General features: G+C 36.8%; 1 protein-coding gene across 2 annotated transcripts in view; it reads right to left on the minus strand.

Annotated features, from left to right (window-relative positions):
• Nucleotides 1-17,500, minus strand: part of LOC145265602 (receptor-type guanylate cyclase Gyc76C-like) — a 644,892-nt gene that overhangs the window by 387,553 nt on the left and 239,839 nt on the right. For both annotated transcript variants that reach the window (XM_080121613.1, XM_080121614.1), the window contains one exon: nt 8,719-8,900. In XM_080121613.1, the coding sequence (XP_079977739.1) occupies nt 8,719-8,900 (182 nt within the window). The remainder of the gene's footprint in view (nt 1-8,718; nt 8,901-17,500) is intronic.

A 17,500-nucleotide genomic window follows, 5' to 3' on the forward strand; every position in this document is an offset into this window, starting at 1 on the left:
AACCCCTTACCCTAACCCTAAACCTAACCCCTAACCCTAAACCCTAACCCTAACCATAACCCGAGAATCCATGTTTTAAACGTATAGGCCTAACATTCAACAACATAAATTAGAAGTAATGCATGGGAGAGGCTGCTGCAAAGAAAGTGTCCTCCTTAACCAACACATTTGTCCCATTACCAGAATGTCGTATCCCTCTGCCTGTTTTACGAGTAATTTAATTGAATGTGTTTTGATGAACTCATAGCACTTAAGCACACCCCCCGACGTACGTACTCCTGACTAACATGACACACAGCAAAATCCGATTACTATACTACCACTTTACATTCATAAAAAACTTTACATTCCTTTAGACTCGATTGGCCCCCAGGCCTTGATAAGTGGTGACTCGCTTGAAAAAAAATATTATTTACTTTTTAAAACTCTTTTGTCACCTCAAACAAGGTATATTGACACTTGAAACGTAAGGGGTTACTAGTTGAGATCGTGTCTAACAGAAAACTGTGGGGAGTTGAGTAGCGAGCTGTTTACTCTCATCTATTATATAAAGGACAAAATGGGCACGAGCGTCCACGAAGGGATTTTTGCATCGGGTTCTTGTGTCGGATAGATTCCGCGAGAAGTTTTCGCATACTTCCCAGATTGTAATATATCAGATTCGCAAACGGACAACGTCTCTATCATTTTGTTTTTTGATCGAGTTAAACAAAATTCCCAGCGTGCCGTTGTCTTGACTGTCTGTTTGTCCTTTTCGTATAAATGAAGAGAAACAATTGGAGTGCAACCGCCTAGCATTCGAGCCGGGTATTATCTGTTCTGTAATTGGTTCTTGGTAAGTGTAGGAGCACTCCTTCATACTAAGACAATCACTATTTATTTGAATACTGCCAGTGCCCTCTTTTGGGGGGAGCTAGTCTTCCCCACATTAAACACGACTTTGTGTCTAATTTGTTTTCACTGGAGGTTTAAAAGCAACGCCATTTCTGCAAGTCATCTTTTATTTTTGATTGACTACGTTAAATTTGAACGTTTTTAGACTTCCAGTCGCGTCATAGAGTAGCGGTAAGACGTGAGATTTTCTTCCTTTTTTTTTTTCAACCTTCGCGTCATGAGTTCGAACCTGCCTACCTACTACCACTTTGTTTTGTTTTTTTGTTTGTTTTTTGTTTTGTTTTTTTGCTCAACACACACCTCCAAACACCCAGGCAACGCTGGGAAGCCAGGTTAGTTACGTATAAACTTCAATTTATTACAGACAGGGTAGAAGAAAACAGAGAATTAATAAGTTTAGCAGTTGCTCAATATCTTTGTTTCGATCTCAGCTCGAGAATATTTTTTTACTTACGTTACGTAACATGAGGAGTTGTCGACATAATTGATATTTTATATATAAAGTAGATTTGAATGACCGTCCACATTGATAAGGATGACCATAGATCCTCCTTTACACACTTTTAAATGGTCCTGTGCTTTATTTGGTTTTTGTAAAATTAATAGATTTTATATTTCTATTTTATAATAGAAAATTGTAAAATACATAGAATCTGCAAAATGTAGTACCTGTTCTGATACTGCACTTCATATTTTGTGTTCGTGCCTAGTGGAGGAGATATCCTTCTAAAATAATGAATTTTTTTTTTTCAATTCAAAGTACCCATTTTGGGGGAAAATGAATTTCTCCACATTAAAATTGACATCGAGTGCAACTCTATCTCCGTGGAGAAGCAATTAATTGGGAACTTTTTTTTTTTTTTAGATAAAATCTAAATTATGTCGGCTTCTCCTCATGTAACGTAGCGTATAATTAAAAATAACATTTCCCGAACAAATGCATCTCCAACACGAATAGCTACATTAGACACACGTCTAATACATTGTCCAGACGATTGAACCTAAACCTTGTCGACACAAGCTCGATTTCCTGACACCTAAAACAATATGGCTGTCCACATCCCCAGTTTAGTAAAATTCTAGTAGAAAATACAAAAACTAAACAACCAAAAATAAACAATGTAAATTTTGAAAACAGTAGTAAAATTTTGAAGTAACCATCCAATATATATATGTATGTGTGTGTGTGTGTGTGTGTGTGTACGCCTATACTTACATATACATCTATATGTTTATGTTTTAATGTAAAGTTATAAATTATTATAAAAACCTGCAAATTCTATACCACCTTATTAATTACAACTTGATCACAACTTTACATTTATTTTAGCCACGTTCTTTACACGTTAAAAACGTATATATATATATATATATATATATATATATATATATATATATATATATATATATATAAATGTATATATATAGTTAGTTAGTTATAAAATATGTATAGCGATTAAGCTACACTGAATATTCCGCGTTTCATCCACTCTAGGACTCTTCAGGCTTATGCGCATAAGCCTGAAGAGTCCTAGAGTGGATGAAACGCGGAATATTCAGTGTAGCTTAATCGCCATATATATTTTATAACTAACTAACTAGCTCTACCTACGTATTGAGCACTTTTGAAGTAAATACTTAAAGTTTACGCATAAATTTATACTTTCGTATATTAATTTTATGTGAGTAAATAAAGTAGTTATATATATATATATATATATATATATATATATGTGTGTGTGTGTGTGTGTGTGTGTGTGTGTGTGTGTGTGTGTGTGTGTGTGTGTATTTATACACAAGACGCTTAACTATTTCAAGAAATGTAAATATAATTTTAACTGAAGCATATAAAAAATCCAGATTCTAAACGAAACAATAATAAAAAATGCCTGAAGATAACTGATGAAACTCAGTACTAGCCAAAAACAACGAAAAGAAAAACCAGATAGATGAGGAAAACTATGGAACTTTCTTGCTCAGATTCAACCGAGAAATAAAAACGACCATTCGAAAAATATGGATATATCTATACTGGTAGCCAAACTGAATATGAAAATGCTCATATCTTTGGTTCTATGGGATGAAACTACATTAAAATTTGCAGGTTTTTTTAAAGTTTTATGACAATTGATAAAAAAGAACATATATTTTCAAGCCAATAAATTATGCCCAAATAAGCCGACATTTGTATATATAGTGTCCTGGCAAGCCAGCTTTAGTGTTGTTGCTTTTGAGATGAATTTCGCTTAGTTTTTATGTTTTATTTTTTTGCTTGGTTGTCTCCTCAGTGGCCTTGCTCGGCCACTAATACTTATATATATATATATATATATATATATATATATATATGAGCAAACAGTTAATAAAATATGTTAAAAAACACTCTGAAATGAGTTAAAAACATATTTAATCTGAAAAGGAAAGACTAGATAAATGGATAGTCCTTAATCCGTGGAGTTTCGAAGAAATACTCTCCTTCTCATCAGAGGGTAGGAATTAGCAAAAATGCGGGATCGGATTTTGCATGCAGAAGTATTTGATGAAACAACAAATAAGTCAAAGATCTTACTTGAAAACAAAATAAGTTAAGCAGAGGGAATATGGTAAAGAAAAACTGTTTGCTCATATTATAAGCTCTATTTCCTATTTGGTATTATCGAGCTTTTATATCTGGCTGAGATAAGTTTATAAATATTAATTCTTTAATATTTATAATTTACTTTAATTTTACCATCTTGGATCATTTTGGTAAATTCAATTGTAATTTTCATTTATATATATATATATATATATATATATATATATATATATATATATATATATATATATATATATATATATATATATATAGTATATTCGAGCAGAAAACATTGTGGGTGTTTCAAATCTCTTAAAATCTGTGTGAACAGGTAATATTTTATGGTTATACCGTAATAAATATTAATGTCGCCCGCAGCAAATGGAATCTAATTAAAATGATGTTATTAATCTATTTATTTATGTCTTAACTGTTGGCTTAAATACTGAATTACTTGACTTACGTTTTGATATAAACTCTTTAATTGACTATATAATACATTATTCCGGGCATAATTTTCCACAAAACTGCACTAGATGAACTAACCATCGTCCCTTCCTATATTTTGACTATCATAAACAAAACCTCGGCATCTCCTATTGGATATCATGTGCTCGCTAGATTTGAATATATTGAGTGGCAGATTTTTATTTACTTGGAAATCATTGCTTATCATGGCCCAGTCCGGGCGCTTCAGGCGACAAGCAATAAACTTGTCCCACCTGAAAGCTGGGTGGCAGGGTCTGGGAGAATGCATCTCCTGTGAAATACCCAGGCGGAGTACCTCAGTCTGACAGGTACTGGGCCGGTTCCCGGTCTCACATTTTTCGGGTTGCATGTCAAGATTAGATCCTTGACGAGTACTTTCTACCCAGTCTCCAAACTGCCGAGGCAGCAAGGAGACTCATCCCCTCCACGAATAATGGGGGTATATATTTAAATGCTGCCCACATCAGCATTATGTGGCACAAGGCCGGAAAGTGGGAACCCCGCAGGCTCCCCTAAAGGAGGGGCACTCCTGCAATTTTAAAAATTGCCTGAGTAACCCCGTCGGCATTCCCCGGTCGGGGCGCCTCAGACAGCAAGCAATAAACTTGCCCCACCGGAAAGTCCGGTGGAAAGGCCTGGGAGGGTGGACCTCCTAGGTATTACCCAGGCGGCGTACCTCAGTCCAACAGGTGCTGGGCCGGTTCCCGGCCCCTCACCTGTTGGGCTGAGCGTCAAGTGACGAATCCTTGACTTGTACTACCCTGTCTCCCTGCGCTAGGAGACCTTCCCTATCAGACAAAGTAATGGGGGTATGGTCTCTCAAAGTTGGGAAATTCTATTTGAAAACGCTTCTGCTAGGAACTGACGAATCAAATAAATTTACTTTCAACCAATCAGAAATCAGAACTGCTCTATAAAAATTAAACCTTTTTAGCAACCTTGCATATGTTTTTTTTCTTTTTTTGTGTGTGTCAACTCGAGAAGAATGTTTTGCTCTTTGGCTGCAAAAATAATAAAATCCGGAACCTGTACAGAACAGCTGTCCACTGAGAATTCGTCCTCTGCAGGATTTGTATAGAATAACTATCCATCGGAAACTCTTCTGAAACTAAACATGATTCCAACTTCCAGTGGCAGATCAAAGTAATCTTGCTGCGTGTGAAACAAAGTAATTTTGACTTGGGAGTCACCACTTCACAAAAAAACTTGTTTACATTGGATTTGAAGGCTACCATGTTGTATTCAACCAGGAAGCACGCTAGCGGGACAATGTTCCACAGGCGAGCAGTTCCAGGAAAGAAGCTTAGTTCATGGAATTCGCCTTTAGATTTAGGCACTTATATTTCCTGATGAAGATTCTGGTATGAATCGAAATATCAAAATGTATCTTTATAAATAAAAATGCTGTTTATTGAAAAAAAAATCTGCACTTGGTTTGGTCTTCAAACCGTTAAATTTCGAATTTTGCATTATATATAGCATGTATGTAGATGACTATAATGCTCCCTATCTTGGGTTGAGCGTATTGGGAAGTGACATACAAATTGCCACTAACGTATTAAGCGACGCTCTTTGTGTAAACAAATCGAGCGTATAGCGTAATGGTGAGAAATCTTGACTGTCATTTGGGCGGTCGGGTTTCGATTCTGGCTTGAGGCAGTTGCCTGTCTAGTCGCACTGATGAGCTGTGAAACAGCAAAACAGTATGTGGATGACTAAATATATATATATATATATATATATATATTCTTCTCCTCGATTTTTCTGGATATCTTTTCCATTCGCCGAGCGGTCTTTTATTTCAGCTGGCCTGCTGTATAAAATGGCGCCCAAAAGTTGTTGTTCAGCCATATTCTTCCAAAGTGCTTTCTATCGATGCATCTGATTATCATCATTATATATATTAGAGGGAATTAGACCTGTACTTTTGTTTAAATTACATTTTCACCTCAAGCAAGGCACGTTGCCACTTTAATGTAGGGGGCTACTATCAGAGACCTAAGTTGCAGGGGTACTATGTAGGGAGTTTAGCAGCAAAATGTATGTTCACATTACACTTGAACTTCTGCATGTCAGTTCAGTTGGAGAAGCAGAAAACCGGAAAAGAATTCCAAAGTCCTGCAGTTCTCGAAAAGAAGCTATTAGAATAAAATGCTTTCTTACATATAGGGATCTCAACTGTATAGGGGTGGGACTTTGCTGCTTGTCGGGTTTGTCGAGGGTATTTTCATCAAGAGAGTACAAGGGCTTGTAATTCGTCAGAGCATCCACCATTAAAATACTTGTAAAACAGGCAAAGGGATGCAACATTTCGTCGGTGGGACAGACGCTGAAGTTTGGATGACAGTTCGGGGCCTATTAGGTTGGCGACTCTCTTTTGGATCCTGTCCAGGAGTGAGGGATTAGTAGCAAATGCACCAGCCCAAATGTGACAGCAGTACTCCATACACGGGCGAATGGTGGCTTTGTAGAGGTACAGGATACTTTTAGGCGTAAATAACTTTCTAGCACAATAGAGTGAGCCCACTAATAATCTCGATGTATCTATTCCAACTCATGTTTCCTGTGAACGTTAAGCCAAGGAGCTTGAACGAAGTGTTCTCAGTTAAAGTATCTCTAGCCATAGCTATTGGTGGTTGGTAAGGTTTCATGTAATTATTAAAGGAAACGAGTTTTGTCTTGGCAACGTTGAACGCTACCATCCGTTTTTGACCTCATTCCACTACAGACTGGAGGTCTTCCTCTAGGGTTTTGGCCATTACCTTAGATATGTGCTCATTAGTTTTCCCCCACGTGCCTGCTATAGAGCGTGGTGTCGTCGGCAAATATACCCATCTCAGAGACAATTTTATCAGGTAAGTCATTTATAAATATCAGAAATAACAAAGGGCCAAGAATCGATCCCTAAGGCACACCCGCATGTATATCAAATTATTTCGACATACGCCCATCGAGGACAACTGGGATTCTTCTCTCATGTAAGAAGGATCTAATTATGCTAAACATTCGTCCAGTAATACAATAGGATTTTATTTTCACCAAAAGACCATCGTGCCATACCCTGTCAAAAGCCTTAGATATATCAATGGCTACTGGCCTCCCCTCCCCTGCTTTATCCAGTGCTTGGTATAAACGTTCAGAGATTATAGTTAAAATATCTGCAGTAGAACGGGCTTGTCTAAATCCATATTGGTGGTCTGACAGAAGTTTAGCAGCTGTAAGGTGTTGGACTAGAGCTTGATTAATTAATGACTCAAATATTTTGGCGAAAAGAGGGAAGAGGCTAATTGGGCGATAATTTAATGGGTCAGTTCTTTCAACAGAGTTTTTGTTAAACTGGTACTAGAGAAGCAGGAAAGCAAGATTCGTTAAGGCATTTGTTAAAGAGTTTAGAGAGAACAGGAGCGACCTCAGCGGAGCATGTTTTAATAGCACAGCCGGGATGAGGTCAGGTCCACATGCTTTGGAGATGTATAGGATTTTTTTAAAAGGGAGTGATCTTTAGATCATCTAGCGTGGTTTCTGTCCACAGGGGAAAATTAGGGAGGAATAGCTTGCTGGGTCCAAGGTAGAGTTTGAGGCAAACTGACAAGCAAGCATGTTAGCTTTCTCAGTTGCTGTACAAACAACCTCATGATTGTTTGATAGTGGAGGTATTGTCGATTGCCCATTATTTACTACACTTGTTATTTTTCCAGAAATCACGAGTTTCTCATTTTTGCTCTTCAATGCGTTTCCTGGTGGTTTCAGTATATTTACTCTTAGCTATTACTATTTCTTTCTTGCAGTTATTTCTAGCTTCTATATACTTCTGTCTGTTTGTACACGACTGATGCCGGATAAATCTACGGTATGCATTTTGCCTCTGAGCAATGGCAGCTGCGCATGCAGAAGTAAACCATTGGAGAAAGTGGGTCTTCCTGAAGAACTTCCGTGTAGGAACATTTGCATCAATTGCTGCTTTGAACCATTCAGTAGTCTCATTTGCGCACTGTTCTGCTGGAAGAGAAAATATATTTCGCCATGGGGCGTCTCTGATGCGATCTCTAATAGCATCCCAGTCAGCCTTATTGTAGCACCTTGTTGTTTTGAACAATAGCTCTTCAACTTGGGGTCAGGAGTTTAGAGTAATGTCTATCATAATCACAGTGTGATCAGCATTCCCGAGTGGGCAATGAGCATTTGTTACACAGTCATAAGGAACAGTTGTCAGAAATAGATCCAAAAGTGAGGCTTGCTGCTCCTGGCTATGTGGAAGAGATTTAAAGAGTAGAGTTTATTTTAATGTACTAGTAAATGTATTAATATTTTAAAAGAAAACCGTGCTCATTGTACTGTAGATATATAATAAGCTCAATAGGTATAGATATCCTAGAGCTATATTAATATTAAGTAAAACGATTCATAATTGTGAATTAAAAATCAGTTTCAAAAGCAAAAAAACAAACAAAATCAATTCGATTGTACGATCGTTTCGGAATGAAGCTAAATAAGGTATATCTATAATATAAAGCTGAACGTGTGTGTGTGTGTGTGTGTGTGTATATATATATATAGAATATAAAATGTGTGTGTATATATATAGAATTAAAAAAATAATAACAAAACAAAAAAACAAATATCGAATTAAAAAAATAATAAAACAAAAAACAAATATCGAATTAAAAAAATAATAAAACAAAAAAACAAATATCGAATTAAAAAAATAATAACAAAACAAAAAAAAACAAATATCGAATTTAAAAAAAGGTACTTACGATCTTTCCAATGTTAATCACTTTGTATGGATTCTTATGGTTGAACGGTGGACGTTCGAGGTACTTGTTCACTTTGTGGGTGAACACTTTGTATTCGGGGTAAACGGGTGCCGTGTGAATAACACCGATGTAATATTTAAACGCCAATGCGATCCTCTCCAAACTGTCGGATTCAAAAGTCCCTGAAATTTCAAAATGAAAACTTCATTTGGTATTTATAAAATTGGTTGGATATCATGACGAACAAGAAACCAAAACGTATAATCTTACATCTTTTTTTTTACATTATAATCACCCCTTATCAAGGCCTGAAAGCCACTAAAGGATTAGGTTGGTTGGTTGGTTGGTTGGTTGGTTGGTTGGTTGGTTGGTTGTTTTTGTTTTACGGCATATCAACCCTTTTAAGGTTATTTAAAGCCGAATCCAAAGATTTTGAAGAAAAAAATTTTAATAGAATATATTTGTTGTTTTCAAGTCGGACCCATAGTGAGCTGCCGAAGCTCTGCATGCCACCCACTGAGCAGGTACCTTGTGGATATAATAAACACATTAGCAAGCAAATCAGCAACACATGTAAAGAATTCTGCCCACTTCACGGAACTGATCAAGGGAGCACCCATCAGTACAAACCAAATGGTAAGCCTAGATGTGGTTAGCCTGTTCACTAAAGTCCCAACTAGTGAGGCACTAGCAGTAATTCAAGACAAATTAGCTGCGGACATCTCCATAGAAGAGCGCACATGTGTACCATTGCCAAACTTAATGGAAATGCTTACATTCTGCATAGAAACAACCAACTTCAGAATGGGTACTGACCTATATCGACAAGTGGAGGGGCTAGCTATGGGCTCACCATTATCACCAGTGATGGCGAACATATACATGGAATACTTCGAAGACAGCTCCCTTAAAGCCAACCATGTGGCTAAGATACGTTGATGACACCTTCATACTCTGGCCCCATCAGGAAGACATCTCCTAGACCATGTGAACTCAATAAGACCATCGATACAGTTCACAATGGAGAAAGAAAAAGATAACGAACTGGCCTTCCTTGATATACTCATATCACGCACAGAACATTTGTATATCGCAAGCCTACCTTCACCGGACAATACCTTAACTTCAACTCCCATCACCCATACAGTATCAAACATGGAATCGCACGCTGCTTACAACATCGAGCAGAGACAATAAGTAGCGACACCATTACATACCACCAAGAAATGGTCAGGTTGAAGAATACCCTCCGTCGTAACAACTACTCCAATAGCATACTATCCACCAGACGTGTTAATAGTATAAGAGAGGAGAATGAAACCCAAAAACCTCCAATGGTCTGCCTACCATACATACAAGGCATCTCCGAAAAGATTCAGAGAATATGTGCCCCCTACAACATCAGGACGGTATTCAAGAGCGAGTCAACACTCACACGACACCTGGTATGAGTGAAGCCCCGCATGGAGGAGAACATGACCAAGAACTGCATGTACTCCATCCCATGCAGTTGCAGAAAGGTTTACAATGGTGAAACATGCCGCCCCCTCAAAGTAAGGGTGGAAGAACACCGAAAAGCGGTAACTAAAGGTGAGACGGAAAAATCGGGTATAGCCAACCATGTCTGGATGGAGAGGGGGACCATCGCCCCTTATGGGATGAAGTAAAAATAATAAACAGAGAGACCCACTGGAAAGTGAGAAACCTTAAAGAAACAGCTCACATGTTCGGACATAACAACCTACTGAGCAAACCAAGCATAGAGCTGAATGCAATTTGGAGACCTCTAATAGAGAGCGAAAACCTTGAATAAAACATAGGTTTAACATTAACAAAAACCAACTAAGAATTGTCCTAGTGACATATAGACGTTGTATCAAAGTTTACAGTTACCCAAAGATGCTGAGTTCAATCCTGAACGAAGGCAGTGAAAAGTAACATTCAAAACAGAGAATCAGCAACTATGTCCCAGAGCCTAGCTGGAGTCCGAACACGGTACTAATAATAATAAAGGGTTGGGTTCGAGACTCCTAACAAACGGTTCCCCAGTTCGATACAAAACACCTGATGAAGGCCGGAGGGTAAAACGGCCGAAACATGTGACTATAACAACCAAGACGAGGAAGTCAGTCCGACAATCTACATATATATATATATATATATATCCTCCCGTTTTCTGTTTTTGTAGTTCCCTTTAATAAAAAAAAAATCTTCTGGATACAGCTGATTTCTCCCTCTCTCTCTCTCTCTCTCTCTCTCTCTCTCTCTCTCTCTCTCTCTCTCTCTCTCCCGCTCTCGCTCTCTCTCTCTCTCCCACACACACTCATTCTCTCTCTTAATACTTTTACTCATAAATATGAAAGTATATATATATATATATATATATATATATAATTTCATATATATATATATATATAATTTCATATATATATATATATATATATATATATATATATATATATATATATATTTAATAATTATTATAGTAAAAAAAATAATTATGACAGCCCCTTTAAGAAATTCGTTTCTTACCGTTGAGCGCTTTCAGTTTAATTAAAAGTCGGTCAACTTAGCTCTTATGCATAGATCATCGTATAACGATTAGATCACTCTCTGACTGACGTAAATGAACATTTAAAATTAAAATGTTTAAATTCGACGTTATTTCACGCGGTTAATGGTAGCCGAATGGATTAGGTCTTCGCTAAACCGAGCCAGAGATGCGGGGTTCGAATCGTTCGACTGGTATTAATCGTGACACCCTGCAGTGAAGATTCCCGAAAGGATGAAGCACTAGTGTCTGTAAGTATTTAATAATTATTATAGTAAAAAAAATAATTATATATATATATATAAAGTCTGGGAGCTTATTGGAGACAACTCATATATATATATATATATACTAGTTGTCTCCAATTAGCTCCCAGACTTTTTTCTTATGGGTTCTTATATTGACAATACACACATAAAAATTTAATCTCCTTCGAAGTAATCTCCTCCGGCTGCAATGCACTTGCTGTACCGTTCCAACAACTTCTGGAAGGCGCCATGGAAGTTCTCTTGTGTGAGCGTGTCAGTTTCTTTCATCTCCTCAGTTGTCTCATAACGACAGTCTCTTAGGTTTTCCTTGAGCTTAGGGAATAACCAAAAGTCACAGTGAGCAAGGAAAGGTGAGGAACTGTCTTGATGCTCATCTTGCTCAAATAGTTTGGAACAAAGATGCAGCAACCTTGGAACAAACTTTGCGCAAATCTTTCGCATTTTCAGTTCCTCTCGAATAATTGTGTGTACAGTTCCCACACTGATATCAAACTGTGCACTTATTATCTCTATAGACACATGATGGTTCTTATCCATAAAATTCTTTATTTGGCCAATCAACTCTGGTGTTCTGACTTCCTTACTCCTCCCACACCTCTCATCATCCCTCACAGACTCCCTGCCTTCCTTGATTCTCTTATGATACCAAAAAACTGATGCCTGATTTATGCAAGATGGTCCAAAAGCAGTCTGAAGCATTCCATACGTTTCTGTGGCATTATTTCCCCAATTTTAAAACAGAATATTATTGCAAATCGTTCTTCTAAAGTGTCTCTACGTCCAGATTGCATTTTTGAAATTCACCAGCTGCGACAATCAGATTTTAGTAGGGTGTATTCCAATTCCTGTTGTAGCTGTTCTTTTGAAACTAAAATCATAAAAATCGGTCAGTCATTTCATAAGATGTATAGAAATAACATACTGAATTTTCGAGCGTCTACGACAATTTTAAATGCCTAACACAAAAAAGGTCTGGAAACTTATTGAAGGCAACTCGTACTACACTTTACTCCGAGCCGAAAGGAGATTTCAGTGGAATCGAAACCTCGGCTATTTATTAGAAACAAAACAACAAAGCAAAGAAGGTGTAACAAAAATAAATGCAAAGCAAATAATTGTTACCAAAGGCAAGATTAGTTACTCTTTTACTATTTTAGGTAATTTGTGTGTGTGTGTGTGTGTGTGTGTGTGTGTGTGTGTGTGTGTGTGTGTGTGTGTGTGTGTGTGTGTGTGTGTGAACTTATTATAAATGATTATTTTAACAAAGAAAATCAAATTTTTATGAGCATCTTAAAATTAACTGTCTCGCTCGTCATTTTGAAAAAAAAAAAAAACGTCCAGGATCAAAGGAAAATAACTCAACGATGATTCATAACTACTAGATTTATGTTGTAAAGCCTACGAATTTCGATTAATCGCTTATAAATATTTTTCTTTATAAAAATCAAAACTTCTTGATTAATTTACGTGATTTATAGTGTAAGATATTTTCGTTTCATGTCGAAATACGTACGTTATCATTTTTTTTCATTTTTATTAATTTATTTATTTATTTTTATTTTTATTATTATTTTTTTTTTTTTGGTTCCCCGACAAAAGGGGGTGGACCTGTAAATTTACCCTTGTCTGGTTGTCTGTTCCTTTGTCCACACTTTTCTCAATAACTACGCCTCGGAATTTTTTGAAATTTTGCACAAACATTAAACATGATATGAGTAAAAAAGTAACAGAACGGATTTTCCGGGAAAACTCCAGTTGCGTTCCTATGGGTGCCTTTCGGGTTAAACTGGCTATTGTGCTTATTTAAAAAAATTGATACCTTGGATTTTTATAAAATTTTCTGAAAAGTTGTAATTTCTATATAATTTTGTTTGCCTATACTTCGCGATAACTTTTCAGTGTGCACTAGGGGCTCTTTTAGGGCGAATAAAAAGACTTCATTTTGGGGATTAATTTACTATATTTGTCCAAAATTTTCTATGTATGTCTATTTAGCAGTTTTGTATGGTGCTGAACTCAAATTTAAATATGTCAAAGCCTTGAGGACTTTTGGGCTACATGGGGGAGGGGGCAAATGATGGACTTAGTCATTTTTTTTTTTTTTTTTTTTTTTGCATGGTGCAGAACTCAAATTTACATACGTTAAATCCTAAAACTGCACTGTTTGTTCATTTTCACCAGGATTTGGTGTCCCCTGGGGACTTTTGGGGTTAAATGTAGTGAGGGGGGGCAAATGCTGAACTTAGTCATTTTTTTTATGCCTCGTTTACTCACGGGGGACCATGCATGCTTCACTTGTTTTTATTACGTGTAAGTGATTTAGTTCTATCCCACTGCAAGAACTTAGACACCAGGATCGGAAAGTGAGATTGTGAAGTTAGCGCCCCCAAGGAGGGGCACTTTGACATGCAACCAGTGGCTGGCTCAGGCAATTAGCAATAAGCTAACCCCTTCTCAAAGAGAGGACGGCTCCTAGAATTTTTCCACGTCTCGTCTTCAAGTACCGATATTTCTCATAATAACTAGGACTATGATAAGAGAATATCCTTTTCATTATTTTGAATCTCGAGTATATACCAGTTCATATCTTATATGTTTTTAGATAGAGTGATGTGGTTCTCGATTGATTAACTGTGTCGGATATATACTAGAGAGTCAAAACAATGATAAGAATATTCTCTTGTCATAGTCTTAATAATAACATAACCCTTTTCTACTGTCACTCCGCAATCACTAGGTGGGCGAGGTTATGATGAAGGTGGTGGTGTGGTGTACTTGGTGTGTTCCTCCTGCTCTTCTGTATAAAGAAGAGAGAAAAAAAATATTCCCAAACATTACCCTGCCCTCCTTCTTTCTTTCTTGTTTTTTTTTTGTTTTTGTTTTTTTTTTGTTTTTGTTTTTTTTTGTTTTTTGTTTTTTTTTGTCGCTGATGCAACTCGATATATCAGCTTAGTCGTTTTGGTTTTCTTTTTTCTTTCTTCGTTTGTATAGACATACCAAAATTCGCTTTCCAGTGAGTGAAACTCGATCAAGGAAGATAACTCTGGTGACAGTAACAGCAGAGTTGTCTTTCTTGCATTGCCGGGATTGACTATCAAGTCAGTAAAAAGACGGCCGTTTTGTCTTCGATTAATTAAGCGCTACGGCCCCCTCTCTTTATCACTATCTCCATCTCGCTGTCTCTAACATACCCTCACACATACACACATACACATATACACACACACTCATATACACTTACACACACATACTCATACACCCACACATACACTTACGCATACCCTCATACACACACATCTATATACATACACACACATACACACATAAACACACGCATACACACAAGTTCACACATACACATACACACATACACTTACACACACATACACACATATATACACATATACTTACACATATACACACATACACATATACACACACTTACACATACATACACATACATAGACACAAACATACATACACATACACTCCCACACACGCATACACACATACGCACACATACACACACACAGATATACACACGTATATACACATATACATACAAAAAGTTACACAGTCCGCATTGTTGAGATTGTTTTGGTCATCACCGATATAAATTATTATTATTGTTGCTTTTTGTTTTTTGTTTTTGTTTTTTTGTTTTTTTTTTATTTTCAATTCTCACCCCAATCAAGGCACGATGCCACTTAGAAGTAGAAGCTACTATTAGGGACATAAGTTGCTGAGATATTAAGAAGGGAGATGAGCAGCAAGATGTCTGTTCACATTATACTTGAACTTCTGCATGTCAGTACAGTTGAAAAAGCAGAATCCCAGAAGGGAGTTCCAAAGTCTAGCAGTTCTGAGGAAGAAACTATTGGAGTAGAAGGCTTTTTTACACCTAGGGATCTCTACTGTGTAGGGGTGGGATTTAGGTACCTATCGGGTTTGTCGGGGGTATTTCTGTCGAGGGGGCACAAGTGCTTGCAGTTCGTCAGAGCATTCACCATTAAAGTACTTGTAGAACAGGCAGAAGGATGCAACATTTCGTCGATGGGACAGGGGCTGAAGCTTAGATGACAGTTCAGGACCTATCAGGTTGTCAACTCTCTTTTGAACCCTGTCTACGTTCGAGAGACTAGTAGCAGATGCACTAACCCTAACTCTGACAACAGTACTCCATACATGGGCGAATGGTAGCCTTATAGATGTACAGGATACTTTCAGGCGTAAGTAGCTTTCTAGCATGATAGAAAGAGAGCTCACCTTCTTTGCAGCAGCCTTGGCAATGCTCTCAATGTATCTGTTCCAGCTCATGCTCCCTGTGAACGTTAAACCCAAAAGTTTTAAAGAAGTACTTTCAGATAATGTTTTTTTGAATATTGCTATTGGTGGTATTGTGAATGTTAAACAAGTTATAATCGTTTCTCTTGTTATTTGTGACTTTTTTTTACGTTTTAACACAATTATCTTTATAATTACTGTTTCCAATTCACTTCCGGTTGCTACTTCGTTTTTAAGTGAAATTTTACACTATCTTTTGTTTATTAAATTGTTAGGTGAAAATACAGAATAGGGTCCCCCTTGACAATCTTTAAAAAAAACACTTTTCTAACTACAACTACTATTCATAATCCCCCTACTCTCTATCAGTGCCTAAACCTAAACGTGAATACCATGAACAAAGATTCTTTCCTAGAACTGCCCGCCTGTGGAACTCTGTTTCACTGGTCTGCTTTCTAGTGGACTACAATATTGTCGACTTTAACTCCAACGTAAACAAGCGGCATTTTAAATAATCTTATTATATCAAATTTCCACGACTAACGATTATTACGCTACTGTCCCAATGACTACTGTATTACCTTATCCTCGCGTTGCCTTCGGGCCTTGATAAATATTGACCTCTTTATAAACAAAAAATAGTCAAGAAAGTCTTCCATCGAGTTAAGAATGGCTTTTGTTAATAACAAAGTTATTATTAAAAAAAAATAAATAAAAAAATTTTAACCAAGGGGAGGGGGACATCCGGAAGTGAATCGGAAAACGGAAATCACAATTTAAAGTTAAAAAAAAAAAAAATTAAGTAATTTAATTATTGATTGAAAAAAAAAATAATACGTCTTCAGTAATTATAAGGAGGAGGTGCAAAACTGAATGATTTACTACGGCTAAAATGTTCTTGGAAATATTAAATACTAGCAGATTTACCCGGCGTTGCCCGGTATAAAACGTAACGTTAAATTCTTAAACGTACCCACAACTGATGACTGCTTTTTCTTGAGAGAAGTTTGCCATCTCTTCAGTTAAGTGTTGTGCGTCTATGTGCACCTAGATGGATTTTTAATCCAGCTTTAGTTCCACATGAAAGTACACATATGTGACAAAAAAGATTTTCTTCTTGTAAAGATGTTCACGTGATAATATTGTGAATCCCCGAATGTCGTGTAAAGTCAATTTTAGAATTGCAGATGAGAACAGCAAAATAAACTTGTCCGGATGTGACGTAATAACCTCCTCATATGATTATCGTTCCTGTCTTTGATTGTGTGATTTGAGATGATTTACAAAACTAGTTTTTGACAAAACGTATTTGCCACATACAGTGCACTTCAGTTCTTGCTGCAATTTCTCCGACATTATATTTTCTTCCTACGAAAAAATCCATAATACTCATGCGAGTATTATGGATTTTTTTTTCTAAATAATTCAATTCTTGTAAGTAAAAGAAATGCTGCAGCTGAGATCGAAACGAAAACCTACAGCCAATGAGTTAAGTGCAACAACCGTTAGACCATCTTGCCACGATCTTTAAAAAAGTGTTTTCAAACCTCGTGAAACACTTAACAAACAGATTAAAATCCGATGGCGCTTAATTTTGACCTCTTAGCAACCCTTTTCTTCCGGATGAAAACCGATTAAAAAGTTTTTCGCATGTCTGAATACCTTGCATATAAATTTT

Source organism: Euprymna scolopes, chromosome 40 (assembly GCF_053919585.1).
Source record: "Euprymna scolopes isolate OS-2025 chromosome 40, ASM5391958v1, whole genome shotgun sequence".
Classification (NCBI taxonomy): Eukaryota; Metazoa; Mollusca; class Cephalopoda; order Sepiida; family Sepiolidae; genus Euprymna; species Euprymna scolopes.